The sequence below is a fragment of the Patella vulgata genome, chromosome 2 (genome assembly GCF_932274485.2).
Source record: "Patella vulgata chromosome 2, xgPatVulg1.2, whole genome shotgun sequence".
Lineage (NCBI taxonomy): Eukaryota > Metazoa > Mollusca > Gastropoda > Patellidae > Patella > Patella vulgata.
The window spans coordinates 84,210,010-84,228,608 of record NC_065880.2 but is presented as its reverse complement, the minus strand read 5'-3'; the positions used below and the strand labels follow the sequence as shown (position 1 = coordinate 84,228,608).

Here is an 18,599-nt window from a genome sequence, read left to right as displayed (position 1 = left end):
GGAGGAAAAAGTGGATTTATTGTATCAAGACTGACTACCTTGAAAACATCTAATTTTTGTAGGGAATTAACCACAACTGTTGTTTTCATAAAGGGAATTTTGAAAGAAACGCCATCGCGTACTTTAAGAGTTTACATAGGTTTTTATATTATTATCATCAAGCCTTACTAGGGCTATGACCTGTAAAGGCATTGATTATATTATTGGCTACGTTAAGAGAAGAGGTCATTAACTATACTGCTGTCCAGTGGTACGTGGGGACTGTTGTTACTTTTGTTAGTTGCTGAGTTTAATGCATTCCATATTTGTTTAGAATTTTTGTTATCACCGACCAGATCATGGAGGTACTTTGATTTAGATTGACGAATCATTGTTTGTAAACGATTTCAACATTTTTCATATTCGGTATCCTTTTTCTTACTTTTATGGAAATCACGCTGTCGCATTAAATTCAAAAATTCACTAGTGAGCCATTGAGGTTTGATAGCACTCTTAATACGTCTAGTTCTGATAGGAGCATGGTGATCAATTATTGGAGTTACTAATTCATACCAAATTTGAAGAGCATCTGTTGTTTTTTTTTTATCAGATAAATACTTTTAAAGTTAATTAAGCGTAAGTCATGCATGTAAATATCTTCAACGAAATTTCGAAAAGATCTGTATATATATGTTTTGGGGATCTTTACCCCTCTTTTGGACCAAGTTAAACAAGTTGGAAAGTAGTCTGATATAGAATAACATGGCACTTTAGTTTCAATATGGTTTGGGGCAGATACAATGACATGATCAGTTAATGTAGAAGTTGAATTTGTAACACAAACTAGGTCATTTCGGGATTAACATATGGTTCAATTTTTTGTTTCAATAATTCGCTTGCGCGTAGGGGTCGCAGTAACTAAATTTCCCCCTCTTTTAAACGCGTCTAAAACCTAACCGCATAGATCTAAAAGACGTCTTGTTTCCCAAGTTATCCTGCCAGTGCCACGTGGATTGAAAATCGGCTCCTGACCTTTTACCGTGTAGGTTACTTCGACTACAAACAGGATCATCCAGGTACCAATATCCGCTACCGAAACGAACTGGACAACTGTGATTGGTGAAGTCTCGATCAAAAGTTGAAAATGGTCTACCGTTTAGACTGTATGATCCATTGGTGAGTGAATCACCACAGTATATCAGTCCCTTATTGTAGCTTCCAATTGAAAGACGATAATTGTCGGCCTTGTTTGTGATTTTAACATTAGTATATATAATAGCCGTGCATATCACCGTTACCAATCTATTAGCTCTGCTACCCTTCCGCTTCTAAACCATGAGTGTGGTTTTCGGAATTAAAAGGGGGTCTGCATCCATATTAAAACCAAGAGTACTCTCCCTTGTATGATGAAGTGAAAGTGGTTGAATTATTTAAACCTACATTACGTAATGTTTTCTAAATTATTAATTAGACATTAAATAACTTATCCTGGCCATAATCAAGTCTCGATGGCATCGGATTTATCCGATATAAAATAGATTAGAACAGTTCAGCCATATTTTGATTAAAGCTAAAATGAAGGAGCGAGAATTAGCTTCGAACAACCAGTACGGTGGTTGAAATTATTGCACACGTCCTGTCAAACCTTCAAAGGCATAATATCTTAGCTCGCAAAAGAGTAATTTGAATGAAATTTTCAAATTATTCAATTTACATTTTCTATTTTTGAGCTATTATAGCAAGAATGGCCAGCTCTTTATCTTAATCTTACATAATCTTATCTTTAACTGGGTGTACTTTTATCTAATTTCGAACTATTATAGAAAAAATGGTGAGCTCTTTATCTAAATCTTACATAATGTATCTTTAACTGGGTGTACTTTTTATTTATTAATGCATTGATATACCGTATACCATAAACAGAATTACTTGTACATTAATCTATTACATTACATGAAAAGAATAAAAAGGCTACATTGTTAATGCCAGGGCATTTTACTAGATCATTAGGCTTTCAATAAACACTATATTACATACTTTATTAGATGAATAGAATGTTTACAGATTTGTACAGAATGATGTCCTGTCAACTGGGGAATAAAATACCATATTCATTTACCATAACACAAAGGAAATTGTCAAACAAAAGCTTGGAATTATACTAAACAAGAGAATCGAACGGTTTGCATGCATTATTAAAAGAAAAGAAATGAAAACGCCTAAAAGGCTGTTTGTAATGTTCTCTAACAATTTGTGTCAATGTTGTTTAAAAACACCCATTTGAATCAGACTTCAGAATACATACTCTAATTGAGACACGACAATGAAATGTTTTGAAATAAAATGCTGGTGAAAGTCCCACTTTTCTGAGAGAGAGAGAGATGGGGTTTAACGTCCACTCGACACAAACTAGGTCATTTCGGGACTAACATATGGTTTAATTATATTTCCATAATTCGCTTGCGCGTAGGGTTCTTTAGCAGTGGGAGGAAACCGGAGGACCCGGAGAAAACCCACGAGGTTGGACAGGCGACCCTACTCCTTGTCACGTACAACCGGGGATTCGAAACCACGCCAGTTGACTCAATGACAGGCCTTATGATACAGCGCGACCATTCGGCACCCCCAACACACTTTTCTGTTTAATCTAGCCAATGAAATAATGAAAACCTGCAGTGTGAATGAGAGAGAGTGAGAGGGTTTAACTTCCACTCGACACAGACTAGGTCATTTCGGGACTAACATATGGTTTTAATTTTATTACAATAATTCGCTTGCGCGTAGGGGTCTTTAGCAGTGGGCGGAAACCGGAGAAAACCAATGAGGTTGGACAGGCAACCCTACACCTTTAACGTACAACCAGGGATTCGAAACCACACCAATTGACTCAATGACAGGCCTTATGATACAGCGCGCACGTGCAAACCAATCGGCCATCCAACACCCCGTGTGTTGAGTGAAATTTGCCCGGAATGTATACCTTCACAAACTCCCAAGTTTCTAATAACTAGCTTCGAAGTATTTAATGAAAGCAGTGTGCTGTGTACATAAACCTTTTTAATTCATGCAAAAACAATCCCGCAGGAAATGAGAGGTATGCCCCTTTAAAACAAACATCGATTTACATATATAACTACAGTTCACCACCGTGTGTCACGGTTACTTACATTGCTTCTATAGGTTTGGTTATTGTTGTCTCTGATCTGGGAGTCTTCCCGGTTTTAGACCATCGTTGGTAGAAGATAGGTTACGTACATACGTCCATCATTCTTGTTGGGAAGCTTGTTTAGGCTACTTTGTGATTTAACAATGATCTAACACCATGTCCGTCAAGACAGGTCATTTATGTTTACTGGTTCTTTGCGCTACCTTTTCAACAACTGTATGGTGTGCCGATTTCAAGGCTCTCTACACTCAAACAAAATTGACCGTGGAATTGGAAAGTTGCACAAATAGGAGCTACAACGAGCAGATTCAAAATACACACACATCAACTAAGATCCGATGTGGTCAGTTGTGTTCATCTGTTGAAGACTGTAGAAGATTTATGTATGATAAAGAAACCAAATCGTGTAGTTTGTTCAAGTTTGGTGAAAACTGCTTAACAACCGGTGCCGTGGAGAAAAAGGTTTGTTATAAACAGGTAGGTCAGAATTTATTTTGTTGGCAAAATAGTTTCGTTTTTCTTTTTTCAAACTATATTTCAGTGTCGGTCGGTCATTCAACAATGGGCTTTTAACCGAATATTTTCTAATTTTGTGTGAAGCATTGTGGTTACGAGGAGACGACCTTTATCGCTATTCAGCGCTCCAAAAGTCCCCGTTTCCGGACATCTTACTAACGAGACAAAGGCTGTAGTTTGTAGTGGATTTGTTTTCAAACTTGGTATGAAGCATCGAATCCTATCTAATTGAAATTCAGCTTTCCACGCCATTCTGTTCCAGAATTACCCTCACCGTCTCCAAAAACCATGTTTACACGATACTGTCTAGAAATGTGACATATTGGGGCCAGGAGAGGATAACCCCTATCGAAATTCCGCTTTGTACGACCTTCAATTCCGAACAAACTGTGAACTTTACTAACATGTTAATGAATAAACTTTTCAAAGGGATTTTTATATATTTTCGTAATTGGTGTGAAGGTGTGTGTGTGTGTGTGTGAAGGGGTGGTGGCTTTTGTTTTAAAAGCTGATTCAAAGTCAGATGATGCGAATGACGAAGTTAGGTGTTATTCCGACATCGACGGATTGCAACTGCCATATCGAAATTTGAATTGACTGGAAATGAGCAAATTTGTGTGTCGTACTGGGGCTGATTATTGCACGCATACATTTCTAACGTTTAACAATCTGTCGTTCATAAAAGTTGTAATATAAAGCGAATCAAAAAGTTATCTCTTTAAAAAATTGAGCTCCTCACAAACTTTGACATCGAGAAATACAAAAATGGAAGCTAATTACGTCACTTCACCTTTCAGGATAGATCATTTCCTACAAGGGGGTGGACACAAGGTGTGTGGCTTTTTTACAATCTGGTTAAAACACAGACCCTATTTCGTTTTATTTTGTATAGTTCAAGTTCCGTTTAACTTGTCTTTACTACACTGGGATCTGGAAAAGCTAATATACAACCCGCGTTCTGGTTGATGTGGGGGATTAGCTAATGAAACGGAGTGTTGCAGCGAGTTCTTAGCGTGCGATACACGGAACTGTGGGTTTTCTACTAGAAACATCAACGCTGATTGGTTAATCAACTGCCTGGCGTCATAGGGTCAAAAGTGTAGTCAGTTATTTTGTTTCCGTCTTGTTTTAATTATGTGATTGATGAACTAAAGCAGTCCTGTCAAGGAATCTCACGGTTCTATTGTAGCCAAGGTAAATGCCGATGTATTTTACATTTCGCTCGGAATAAAAAAAATGTGGCGGAGACCACTGAATTAGTATACAACCTTAATTCGAGTCTGTTATATATTATTATAAATTCATTCATCGATAAATGCCAACAATTATCAACAAATCATACCTCCACCGTCCATCGGTTTAATTATCGACAAATAGTTTCATTTTTCCATTTCACTTCGTATATTTCCGTTATGCAAGAACTGTTTAGAATTCTATAATCGTTCGTCTCCGTAACACAAATAGAATTACGAAAATCCCGTACGATTGTACTCTCAATTATTAACTATTAGTCAAATGGTCGACCCAATTTTGAAATCCATGACGAATATGGAATTTTCCTATAGCTTTGCGTAGATCGCAATCATGGCTTAGCCAATCAGCATTTTGAATTACATTACCGTATAAGCTCCCGTTCCATATAGTGTATTGTATACTATACAGATGTAGTGAAAATGGTTAAATTTGGCGCGAAACTTGCATAGACGATAAACGATGATTCGACATCCTGAACTATTCTATCACGAGTGTGTCGATTTCGGTACATGTCGAATAAAAAACAACTTAATTCATTCGGGAATATTCTTGGATTAAATATGGAAATTATCGAGTAGCGTTAACCTCTTTTCATAGTTTTTGTAGAAATCATAAACTTTCAAAATTGATTATTAACCATGGAACATGCGGACTAGACTCCGTTATGGAATACGGACTTTAATAATTAAATAAAGCGTGTTTGTTTATAAAGGATAGCTACTGACAAGAATGTAATTTATAAAAATATATATATCCCGACATCTGAATACTACGACATTCTGTGAAAACATCATTTTCATGTCCCGATTTATTTACTTATTACTATTCTGAAAAATCCCGAATTGTAATCCGTGGTATTTTCAGGGTGAATAACATTTAGTTGACTGACAATTAGAGAGGGGTTCACTAGTCTGGCGCCATAAGAAAAACTATAAATATGGGTATCAATAAACCTAACCCAACCCTAGCCCTAATAATAGATATCGATGGACTAATGAACCCTAAACCTTACACAGCCTTGACCCTAATAATAGATATCGGTGGACTAGTGAACCAGAAGACTGGTGAGAATTCCCCGACAATCAATTGTTTCAGAATTAATCTCAAATGCTGCCTTCGTGTATTTTTGCTGCCAAAGCCCAAACGATCAAAACGATTCCGCTTTGTTTTGATTACAACACACGTGTTTGTTACAATGTGTCTGTCTGTATTAGAAACGAAATGAAATGGGGTTTGACGTACTGTTTTGCTTCTAAACTGGGCTAATGAAGACAGGCATACGCCATACAAGGTGCTATGAGGGAAATTTTTCCCGGGCAGCGGCGCTACGGCCTACTCTTATATCGAATTCCAACTGCCAAGGGATCCTTTACGTGCACGCCAATTTGTACACGGGACCTCGGTTTTCCGTCCCATCCGAACGACTAGACAGCTGTCCTTGTCAGGCCCTCCGTCCTGTATCACTGACAAGGGGAAACCACGCCGGAAAATCTGTATGGACTTTCTCGGCCAATGCAGTGATCGAACACCCGACCTCCAGACTTACCCACTTAGCCACGTGATCCCCGTCTATATTCTAACACAGTCGATCTTACATGTGGTGTACCACAGGGATCAGTATTGGGACCAATTATTTTCTGTATGTACACAAAGTCACTCAGCAATCTTCTCATTAAAAAGGATCTAAATCACCACTTTTATGCTGATGACTCTCAGATCATGGACTTTTTCCTCCCTGAACAAAATAGTCAACTATCTTGTTGGGAAAAAATTGAAACATGTGTGACAGATGTAAAAAGCTGGATGACAAACAATATGCTTAAACTAAATTCGGACAAAACAGAACTGTTATTGATCGCCCCTACACGCAGACTACATAAGAGCGACATAACCCATTTAAAAATTGAACAATCTTACATCAATCCATCAAAATACGTCAAAAACCTCGGTGTTATTATGGATACGAATTTGTCTATGGAAAAACACATCAGTTTTCTGTGTAAAACATGTCACTACCACCTTCGGAATATTGGCTCAATACGTCATTTTATAACATCAGATGCTGCAGCTACCCTCGTCCGATGTCTTATCCTCTCTCGCCTCGACTATTGCAACAGTGTGTTATCTGGGATTACCAATGAGCAAACAAAACGCCTCCAACGTATACAAAACTCAGCAGCCAGACTAGTCTCAAGAACCAAAGTCCGTGACCACATATCTCCAGTTTTATCCTCTCTTCATTGGCTTCGTATTAATGAACGTATAGAATTCAAATTGTTGTGCCTAACTTATCAAGCTGTTTATAAGACTGCACCTGTTTATCTTCAAGAACTTGTTAACGAACATTTACCAGTCAAAAACCTTCGATCTAGTAACACTTGTCAACTACAATTACCAACATACAATTTAAAAACTTTTGGAGCAAGAACATTTTCATATCAAGCTGCTTTCCATTGGAATAAACTCCCAACTTCCTTAAAACAGTGTCCGTCCCTAGCAAGTTTTAAATCATCACTGAAGACACATCTGTTCCGTCGCTATATGTAATGAGATGACACAGTATATTGTTCAGACTTTGCAGAATTGACTTGAGCGCTATGAGCATACTACACAGTGTGGAATAGCGCTATATAAATGTTATTATTATTATTATTATATTAGAATTTTACGTCCACTTCCACCATAGGTGATATCGTAGACAAACAAAATGTGTCAACCTTGGGCCCCCTTCAACATCTTAAGGTGGTTTCGCCCATCACGTGACATTTGCAGTGTTCTGATGAACTTGGCGAAAATGCAAGCAAAAATATTGACTTTCAAGAGACAACTTTTTTATTCGTTGGGATATGTAATTGTACAATGGAGTTTATTTAAAAGCGCGGTGTTTTCAAACACATGGGCAAGTTTTTAATAACCAAAGTTAATTAGTTTGTTTAAAATCGAAGAAATCCATTTAACATTTATGACAGTTTAGAAATGAAGTAGATTTTCCTTATTCATTATACTAACGAACCATACTAATGGATTCTTTGCATTATACTTATATGAATTCTTGGAATATTTTTAGAACTTTTTATGTGATGGTGTAAACTGTACTAGATGTCCTGTTGGTTACTATGGTGATCGTTGTCAACATATTATACAAGGTAATACAGAATCTTATCGAACTAAGTATCGACAATATGTCCACCGGTATGTATTATTAGGGTTAGGGTTCATTAGTCCACCGATATCTATTATCCTATTTCGTTTCGTTTTTATAGTTCAAAATTTCGTTTTACTTGTCTTTACTATACTTGGATCTGGAAGAGTTGTTATTTAACTCGTGTTCTGAATGGGATAAGCCAATGAAACGGTCTGTCACGGCGAGCTTTAGGCGTGTTTTGCACGGAACTGTGAGTAATCCACTAGTAACATCAATGCTGATTGGTTAATCAAATGTCTGACATCATAGGGTCATAAGTCGGTCTTTTGGCCCCTGGCGTGACCTATCGCTATAACTTGTCAGATCTTCATGTAGTGTAGGCCATCGAAAGTATAAAAAAACGAAACGAAATATAGATCTGTATTTTAATCAGATTGGATTTTCAACGGATTAAAAAAGATTGGCAGTTAATGATTTATTTAATAAAATGGATAACGAAGACTTGGTTTACTATCGTAACAACTGTAGAAATGATTATCGAGACTCAACTATTCTCTAAACAGCCCTAACTTAACTCAGAATGATGTAATTTGACTGAAATTTTCAACATATTCTCGTTTTATAGTGTTTTGTTTAACTGTTCTATAGAGAACTGCCAGCTCTTTATCTAAATCTTACATCGTTAATACAACCCAACTGGCTTTGGGGAAATATCTTACCGGGTCCGTGAAAAGGACTGATTAGGAGAAATAATCTAATAAATGAATTACTTCGTTTTCCCTTTATGGTCTAAAATAATAAATTCGTAAAACATTGATGGTGGGGACAAGGGAGACTTGACTAGGGTTCCACTGTCACTTTTGCCAGCCCAGCACACATTGCCTTAGGTGTTGTAAAGTAACCAGTATTACTTGTAAGTAAGACATTATTTGACGCAAATTGCTCTCCACTGCTTAAATCGTGGGATCATCCTTAGGGTATAAGGAATAAGTGTGCAAAGTTTCAAGACGATCCATTAAGAAGTGCGCCCTGTAGGCGACCCCCTCTCACAACATACACACAGAGACATGGGCGAGGGCATTATACGTCCACATTATGAATGTGGACATATAAAAATAATAAACTGATTATAAAACTTACAACGTTGACAGTGGGGACAAGAGAGACTTGCCTAGGGGCCCACCGCACATTGCCTTAAGTGTTGTCAAGATGCTTAGCAGTAACCAATATTACTTATAACCAAGACATTATTTGAAGCAAATTGCACTCTACTGTAAAAGTAGTTTCGATCCTTTTGGCTCTATTTTTAAAATTATCGTAACATCTCTGTTAAAAACTCAAATTACAGGAGGTTGTATAAGAAACTAATTTTAAGTCCATTTGAGAACAAATACGTCAGGTCACGCCTTGTCACGTCAACAATCACTTTACAGAATGAACTATTGACTATAGGGAGCCACGGTGGCTAGGTGGTTAAGACGCTGGCTCGCTAGCCTGGAGGTCGGGTGTTCGATCCCTGCATTGGCCAAGAAAGTTCATCTGGATTTTCCGACGTGGTTTCATCTGTCAGTGGTGCAGAACGGAGGGCCTGACAAGGACAGCTGTCTAGTCCTTCGGATGAGACGAAAAACCGAGGTCCCGTGTATACATTGGACTGCACGTAAAAGATCCCTTGGCAGTTGGAATTCGATATAAAAGTAGGCGATAGTGCCGTTGCCCGGGCTAAAGTTCCCTCATAGCACACTGTATGGCATATGCCCGTCTTCATTAGCCCAGTATAGGAGTAGGACGTTAAACCCCATTTCATTTCATTTTTCTATTGACTATAGTAACAACCAATACCTATTAATGTGGAAAACACTTATTTTGTATTCTTAATAAAACCGGAAGTTATACTTCAAGACCAACCTTTTTGATATTAGTTGTTAGTAGACGTCAGGGCCATGATATACTATTCAAAAAAAGTAGGGGATATTTGATTTTGGGGGCATAATACTAAAATATGCAAATGACTACGAAAAAAGTCACTATAGAACCTAACAGAAGAAACATTTCCAGTTACATGTGACGCCCAAACGCACCAATAGCTACCGCATGGAATGCAGGTGATGCTTGGGATCATCATGGGGGTCCAACCCAAGATTTGCACGACTCTGACTTTGAATGTTACAGTCATTGTGGCATTGAATTCCAGGGTGGAAACATCAGTTTAATTGTTTTAGTGACCAGAAAACAAATTTTGATATGCGTCGGCTTACCCAAAATGAAAGGTTACGTGCCCTTGGCATGCTACAGATCGGCACAACACAGGCGGTTGTGGTGCGGACGATGAATGTTTCTCAGTCTGTCATAAGCAGGCTATGGTCCAGATACCGTGATACACAATCTGTACAGGACAGACCACGCTCAGGTCGACCAAGGGCGACAACTCAAGCCCAGGATCGATTATCCGTACCTTGGCCTTGAGAAATCGTGTCATCACAGCAAATCAGATCAGCGCTCGTCTTCAAACAGACACTGGTGTGAGAGTGAGTGGCCAGACGATTCGGAATCGACTGCATAGGGGTCACCTTCGCGCCCGACGTCCTCGCGTGATCCCTTGTTTGAGAGATCATCACATTCAGGCAAGACGTCGTTGGTGTAGGGATCGTCAACACTGGGATAATCGACGCTGGAGCAATGTGATGTTTTCAGATGAGTCAAGGTTCACTGTTGATTTTTTGGACAGACGTAGGAGGGTGTGGCGTCGTCGAAACGAGCGCTTCCAAGACGTTAACGTCATCAGACATGATCGATTTGGGGGTGGTTCTGTTATGGTGTGGGGAGGCATCACTGTTGCTGGAAGAACGGCTTTACATGTTGTTGCAGGGCGTGTTACAGGCCAGTACTACCGGGACAACATCTTGGCAGTCCATGTTGTGCCGTTCGCACGACGTCATGGCCGCCGTTTCATCTTCCAGGATGACAACGCAAGATGTCACAGGGCCAGGATCGTTACAGGTTACCTCCAACAGAACATCACCACATTACCTTGGCCAGCACTGAGTCCCGACCTCTCCCCCATCGAGCATGTCTGGGACATGCTTGGACAGAGGTTACGTGAACGTCAACAACGTCCTGCCAATGTCCAAGAACTTGCTGCTGCGTTGCAACAGGAATGGGACAATCTGGACCAAAATGACCTTAGACGTCTCATTAGGAGTATGCCACGTCGGATCAATGCTTGTTTGGCAAACAGAGGAGGATTTACCCGTTACTGACTTGGTTGTGATGCTGTGGTAACTTTGCTGTTTGACCCCGGGTATCATTTTACCCTTATAATGGTCAGTCTGTGCCTTACTTAGTCTAACGATCATTTGGAATAAATCGATGAATGTGAACTTCATTTCATTTTGTCATTTGTTTCTTCGTCAGTTTCATTAGGTGACTTTAATAACACTTAAAAATCAAATATCCCCTACTTTTTTTGAATAGTATATATACAAGGGTCATTGAACGGTTAGGTCACCAGATAGTAGGTCAAAACCGGTAGTTAACAAAATCGAAATTCAAATCTCGGCTCCCTAAGAATTGTTGCCATCTGGAGTAGGTTAAAAACAAAAAAAGTTTTTAAAAATCGGAATCAAAATGGCGGCTGAATATCGATTTGAAGATTTTGTATACGCCCACATTTTCGTTTGGACGTATATTGTCGTCGCCCCTGCCCGTCCGGACGTCCACAATTTGTTTGTGGACACTCTACAGGTCACAATTCTTATCCGATTTTGACGAAACTTGAATTATGGCCCTTGATTGAACAAAAAATCACAATTTTAGCTTGTGGTCCCTGTAGATTTAAAAAAAATGTGTGAATATGTCACCATTACACACTAAGATCTTGGATCTATTTGATAATCACGGATACCCAAACTAAACTTCCTGGATTATGGCCCCTGATTGTTCGAAAAATGGCATTTTTAGCTTGTGGATTCTCTAGAGGTCACAATTTTTTTCCAATTTTAAAAACCGTTTACATATTTCACCATTCCATCATAATGAAGCTTGAATTCGAATTTCGGGAAAATCAAAATGAAACTGCCCAACAAAATGGCCGCTCTTTGTACGCAAATTGTGTAAAAGTATGCAATACAAAGGTTGTCAACCCTCTAGGGGTCACAATTTTTATCTGATTCTGATGAAACTTAAAGCATATCTTTATATCCCAAAGATTTCAGACCATAACTTTCTGGATTATGGACCCTGATTGTACAAAAAATCTCGTTTGTTTTTAGCTTGTTCTCTATCCATCTCCCGAAAATGTGGGCGTATCCTGCCTGGCAGCCGCTGGTTGTAAAATCCAATATGGCGGCCAAACAGTTGGAAATGTTATTGAACAAAGTCTCTGAAAATGAGTGATAATATCTGGGGCTAACACCACGATGTCATTTTTAGTCTATTTTTAAAATGGAGAAAATTCTTCATGATCGCGAAAAACCGGAGTGCCTCGGTAATTTCCGGAAGTTTTCCAAAGCCGCCACAAGAGTCATTTTAATAAAAATATTCAATTTTGAACGCATCAATGTGTTCCGTATTCCTGCCAAGTTTCACATTACTACCTCAAATACTAACGGAGATGCGCCATTTTGACTATTGTCCAAAGCATCCAAAAATGAAAACCCGACGAAATGAAATGAAATGGGGTTTAACGTCCTACTGTTCTGCTCCTATACTGGGCTAATGAAGACGGGCATACGCCATACAGTGTGCTATGAGGGAAATTTGCCCGGGCAACGGCACTATCGCCTCCTCTTATATCGAATTCCAACTGCAAAGGGATCTTTTACGTTCATTCTAATGTATACACGGGACCTCGGTTTTTCGTATTATCCGAAGGACTAGACAGCTGTCATTGTCAGGCCCTCTGTTCTGCACCACTGACAAGGGGAAACCACGTCGGAAAATCAGGATGAACTTTCTCAGCCAATACAGGGATCGAACACCCGACCTCCAGGCTAGCGAGCCAGCGTCTTACCCCCCCCCCTTCCACAAAACCCCCCCGGTATATGGACAACCACATCTGCGTTGGCAAAACGTTTGCATCATGTACAAAACGTTTGCACCATGTACATTTTTGGCTGAAAACTATTGACTAAGTTCCGAAACACGTAATTAAACTTTTCAACGGGTGCTATTTTGAGACACCAAGGTCAAAAGCTCAGCAAACGGATTTTAAGTGTCATGTTAATATCCAGACTTGACTTTCTATGAAAAATTGAGTCACAACAATGATATATATATATATATCAATCCAATCTACTAGAATGGATGCGTTATACAGACATAATCAAAAAATATTTACCCCAACATTATTCAAATCAGTCAATTTTACATAATGGTCAACTTGTGTTTACATTGATTTGTATCGATGTTATGTAATCTGTATGTCTCGTTGTCAGAAGGCATTTGAAATCTATTTAATTTGTATCAGCCACGTCCATGCCAAGTTACTATCTAATCTACTTTTTTGTATGAATATTTTTAATTACCTGCCTAACACTGTTCAGTCGTATTTGCTGCGACATAAGCCAGGCTGTAAAGTCTATATTATGTAAACCCAGTACAGTCTGGAAAATATTTTATCGGTTATCATTGATTTTCTCTTCAGATCTCCGATAAATCCAAATTTTGAACAAAAATATCAAGATAGGTTTTAAATTGACCCAGTGTGGGAGTTGCCCCTTTTCTCAAACCCATGCTTTAGCTATAAATAATGACGGATGTCGTTCATGGGGCGAAGTTTTCGTGGGGTTATCCTTATGAATTAAGCAGATCAGTCATGACCCATTGTGATGCATGTATCGGTGCTTTAGAATAAATAAATAAATGCTTATGATACTACCTCCCATTTGTTATCAATCTATGTGTTTCAATGTTGTATCTATGGCATTACCACTAACTTGTTTGTTTCAGATTGCTCCGAAGGATCCACATTGGATTTGTACCCAGAGCAGGTCATGTTGTCATTTATTCAACCATCGGTTAATGGTCCTATTATAGAGGTTATATGCAATTTCAATGCCAAGGGGTGGACATGGATCCTGAATCGAGACCTGGATTGTCTAGAAATCGATTTTAACAGAACTTTTGATGAATATTCAAAAGGGTTTGGAAATCCATTAGGAAATTATTTTGTTGGTTTGGATAATATCCATAATCTTCTTCGACTCAATGGTCAAATTACTTTGAGTCCAGTATTTAATTTCTTTGACAGTCCTTTACGCAAAGGTTTCTATAAATATATTGAAATCTCCAACAAGACAGATAATTATCGTCTTTCAATTGGAAGCTACAACAATAACAGACCAGAGTACTGCGGTGATTCACTCACCAATGGATCATACAGTCTAAACGGTAGACCATTTTCAACTTTTGATCGAGACTTCACCAATCACAGTTGTCCAGTTCGTTTCGGTAGCGGATGGTGGTACCTGGATGATCCTGTCTGTAGTCGAAGTAACCTACACGGTAAAAGATCAGGGGCCGATTTTCAATCCACATGGCACTGGCAGGATAACTTGGGAAACAAGACGTCTTTCAAATCTCTACTGTTAAGATTCAAGCGCAGTTAAAAAGAGATGGAAATTCAGTTTCTAAGGGTCCTCCGGTTAATCTCGAAATCTCCCCCCCCCACTCTTTCTCGTTAGCTTTTGATTCCAAGGATTTTAATAAAATCGGTGAAAGGTAAAAGGAATTGTGATATGGGAAGGTCTAAAGCAGAAAGCCTGAACAGTCTCTGGATTACAACTTATGTAATGTCATCGCTGAAATTGTTGTTTCTTATATTGCCGTTATATAAACAGGGTTTTTTAGAATAACATGGTGTTCAAACTTTTATTCATTATGGCAAAGAGTGAAGTTCACAACGTAAAATAAACAAAGGAAGTGAAGACCAGAGTGAAGACACATGATTGTGCCCCGATAGTTCCACAATTACACACTGTACAAGAACGAACACCATATATCCATAACAAAATGACAATTATGAAAATGTTCCTCCGGATATTAATCATTCAATATTCAACACCTTACGAACCTTCATAAATCAAACTAAACGATTCAAATTATGAGTTCTACCTTACGTAATCCTTGTATAGAATTGAACTATAGTAAAATGCTTACTGCCTGCTTTCCTCGACACTGATGACTACCCCGCACCATCTTTTTTGTAATTTTTTTTGTTCGATTATGTATATGTGTGTATATATTCTCGATATCTTTCATATCCGCTTTATTATTAATACATTATTTTTACTTTGATGTCCGTAGCAGTTATATCTCACAACAACCTGTCATGACATCATCATAGGTTGATATATTCGTTCATATGAACCGCTGATGACGTCATGACAGGTCAATATATTCGACTCGTATCAACCGCTGATGACTTAGATGATCGAAATAATACAAAAAAAAAACCCCACAGAAATAAATTTTTATTCTTTTAACAATTAAAATTTGTTATGGTACAGATTCTAACATTCAGGACCGAAATAGACGGCGTACTTATCGACATACATGTATTTAGATCGGTTATCCATGTCTAAGACATCTTTCAGAATTTTCTTTTCGTCCACATTGCGATTATTTCTCCACACACTACAAGACTTGAAAGTATTTATCGCCCAAGAGTTCCTTTGTAAAGTATTTTTGGGTACAACCCACTTAAAACAGTCGGTCAAATCCTTCTCTGAATATACCGAAAACCTTCAATCATGGTTCACTGTCAGGTTTCTTGGAAAAGAATGCCTTTTGGTCCAAATTTTCTACAGGCTTTGAATAGATCCTCGTCGATATTTGCATTCACATCTATTCCATCGTCAATATGTTGGCTAAAAAGGATTGATTATTCATCAGACTTCGTATTACTATCCATTTTGTTTTTGCTTTCAATTCAATAGTCCAAAATGGCGACGTATAAACAAAAACATGCACGTAATTACACGTGATTACTTCGGTAATTTTCGCTATTTGGCGGAAACTATCGAGCAATTATCCAATCATTGTTGCCTTTTTATGGAAGAGTCCATTAAATTTCAGGGTGAAATGGCGTTGTATATGTCGGATATAAACCTACTCTCCCTCGGATTGATATGGTAGAGAACGTGGCAAGGAGTAGGGTCGCCTGTCCAACTTCGTGGGTTTTGGTCCGGGTCCTCCGGTTTCCTCCCACTGCTAAAGACCCCTACGCGCAACCGAATTATTGAAATAAAATTAAACCATATGTTAGTCCCGAAATGACCTAGTTTGTGTCGAGTGGACGTTAAACCCCATCTCTCTCTCTCTCTCTCTCTGTCTCTCTCTCGTGACTCAGTGAGTAAGACGCTAACTCGGTAGCCTGGGGTCTCAAGTTGGCCATGGAAGTTCATCGGGATTTTCCGGCTTGGTTTCCCCCCTTGTCAGTGGTGCATGGCTGACGGCCTGACAAGAACAGCTGTCTTATCGTTTGAGACGAAAAAACGTGGGCATATATATATACACATTGATGTGCATGTTAAGGAACCCCTGATAGATGGATTTCGATATAAGAGTAGAGTAGATCAAAGTGATGCTGTCCAGGTAAATTTGACCTCATATTATTATTACAAAATTTATATAGTGCCCCTTCCCCAGATGTGTTCAGGGGTACTTTACAGAATAACAAAAACATACATTCAAAGAGCAAAATCCACCAAAAAGATAAAAAATGCATTAAATAAACAAGTATTTCTAAAAATACATACAAGAAAGACAACAGACAATAGTGGTTAAAATTTGTTATATGCCAAGTTTTATACTTTAATGCCCCGTAACTAGAAAGGTTTAAAGGTGTTTTTTTTACTGTAAAAGTAATAATTGATATAATTCTATCAAGTCTTGACGTCATCACAAGTTAATTAATAAGAGTTTTTGTTGCCTCAATAGTTTCGTGTGTTTCCAATATTGTGAATATTAAAATAAGAGATATAGAGATACAATACAGTGTGAATTAAGTCCATTATCATCAAATGCCAGTGAATAAAGTATCATCGATCTTATATGACAAACACATTAATTTACGAATTATACAATCTTTTTTGTTCGGTATAGCAAAGAACGTTCTACTGGCCGAGATTTGATTGCATTTGAAGCCAAAGATGTAACAAACAAACCAGGGCGTTTCTAAGCAACGGTGGAACAGAGAGAGAGAGAGAGAGGGAGGGGGGGTAACGTCCACTCGACACAAATTAGGTCATTTCGGTACTTACTAACACATTGTTCAATTTAATTTCAATAATTCGCTTGTGTGTAGGGGTCTTTTGCAGTCCGGAGAAAACCCAAGGGGTTAGAAAGGCGACCCTACGCCTTTTCATGTACAAGCGGTTAATCTAAACCACGCCACTTGACTTAATGACAGACCTTCTGATCCAACGCGCACGCATTAACCACTCCACCCCCTCAAATCGATACAGTATAGTAAGGCGTTAAACCCTATTTCATTTCATTCCATTTGCAACGTACAATATAACAGTGGCGTACATCTAGAGGCTATCACTTTAGCTGTCACGTCTTCGACCCTCTTCAATTCATTTTTGGTGTACAGAATATAGAATAATGTTACATAATGACAGATGTCAAGGGTACGTTATCGTGCCATCTTGACACATGAAAGCGGAAATGATTTTAATAGCCACCTATCTGCTATCGACACCCATCTGGGGCAGAACACCGTAGACCCTTCTCCGAAGGGAGGCGTATCCACGGTACCGTTGGCCGTGGACCGTCAAGTGTTGGTACATCGGCGCCCCCAGTAGCCTTTGCCCCACAACAATTGTGGGTTAGCTACAGGCCTGTCCATGTTGTCCAGATCGCCATCATAAGTCGTTATCTTAATATAAACTTACGGCTGGCCTGTAAAGCAATCTGTACTGAACGCATGATGTAATATAGCCATCTGCATAATCTCTTCGAAAGGGATTATAAGCAGGATTCATGTAAGTTAGTTGGGAATTGGCACCCAAGGGTGTCAAGCCAAACTATTACCACGGCTCCCTCAACGCAAGCTATAATTACGGAGTCTTAAGTTTTGTAGATGATATGTTTGAAGAAGAATAAAAGTATCATATGAAGTTAAACCAGTGTTGTCATCAAGAATCTGACTAAAAGACCCCAAAATGTAACAATAACAATAATTTATTTTTGATGTACAGAATATAGAATAATAATAATTTATTTTTGATAAAACGATTTACATTAAGACACAATTTCAAACCGCTGTACAAACATGACAATTTAATTTTCAAATCTACATTAAAAGTATTGAAGATAGTAAATAAAAGCAACAGCTGTGACACTATCCTGTGTCGCGGTACCAAATAAAAACAGACTGTGACACTTTCGTCTAGGAATTTCTTTGACTTCACGTTTTGGGATCAATTATTTAAATCGTCAATTAACTGACCCTGGAACACCATTTATGTTGTTACTAAGTTTATATAACAAATACAGAAAACTAGAAGGGTTAAATACAGGAAAACTACAACA

At 38.5% G+C, this 18,599-nt stretch overlaps 1 protein-coding gene across 1 annotated transcript; it reads left to right on the top strand.

Moving 5' to 3' along the window:
* Positions 1–3,239: 3,239 nt before the first annotated feature.
* Positions 3,240–15,342, top strand: LOC126812125 (ficolin-3-like). Its single transcript, XM_050538381.2, has 3 exons — positions 3,240–3,622; positions 7,983–8,061; positions 14,010–15,342. Exons 1-3 carry the CDS (start codon positions 3,302–3,304, stop codon positions 14,666–14,668), a joined length of 1,059 nt encoding a protein of 352 aa, XP_050394338.1. The 5' UTR covers positions 3,240–3,301; the 3' UTR covers positions 14,669–15,342.
* The last annotated feature ends 3,257 nt before the right edge of the window (positions 15,343–18,599 follow it).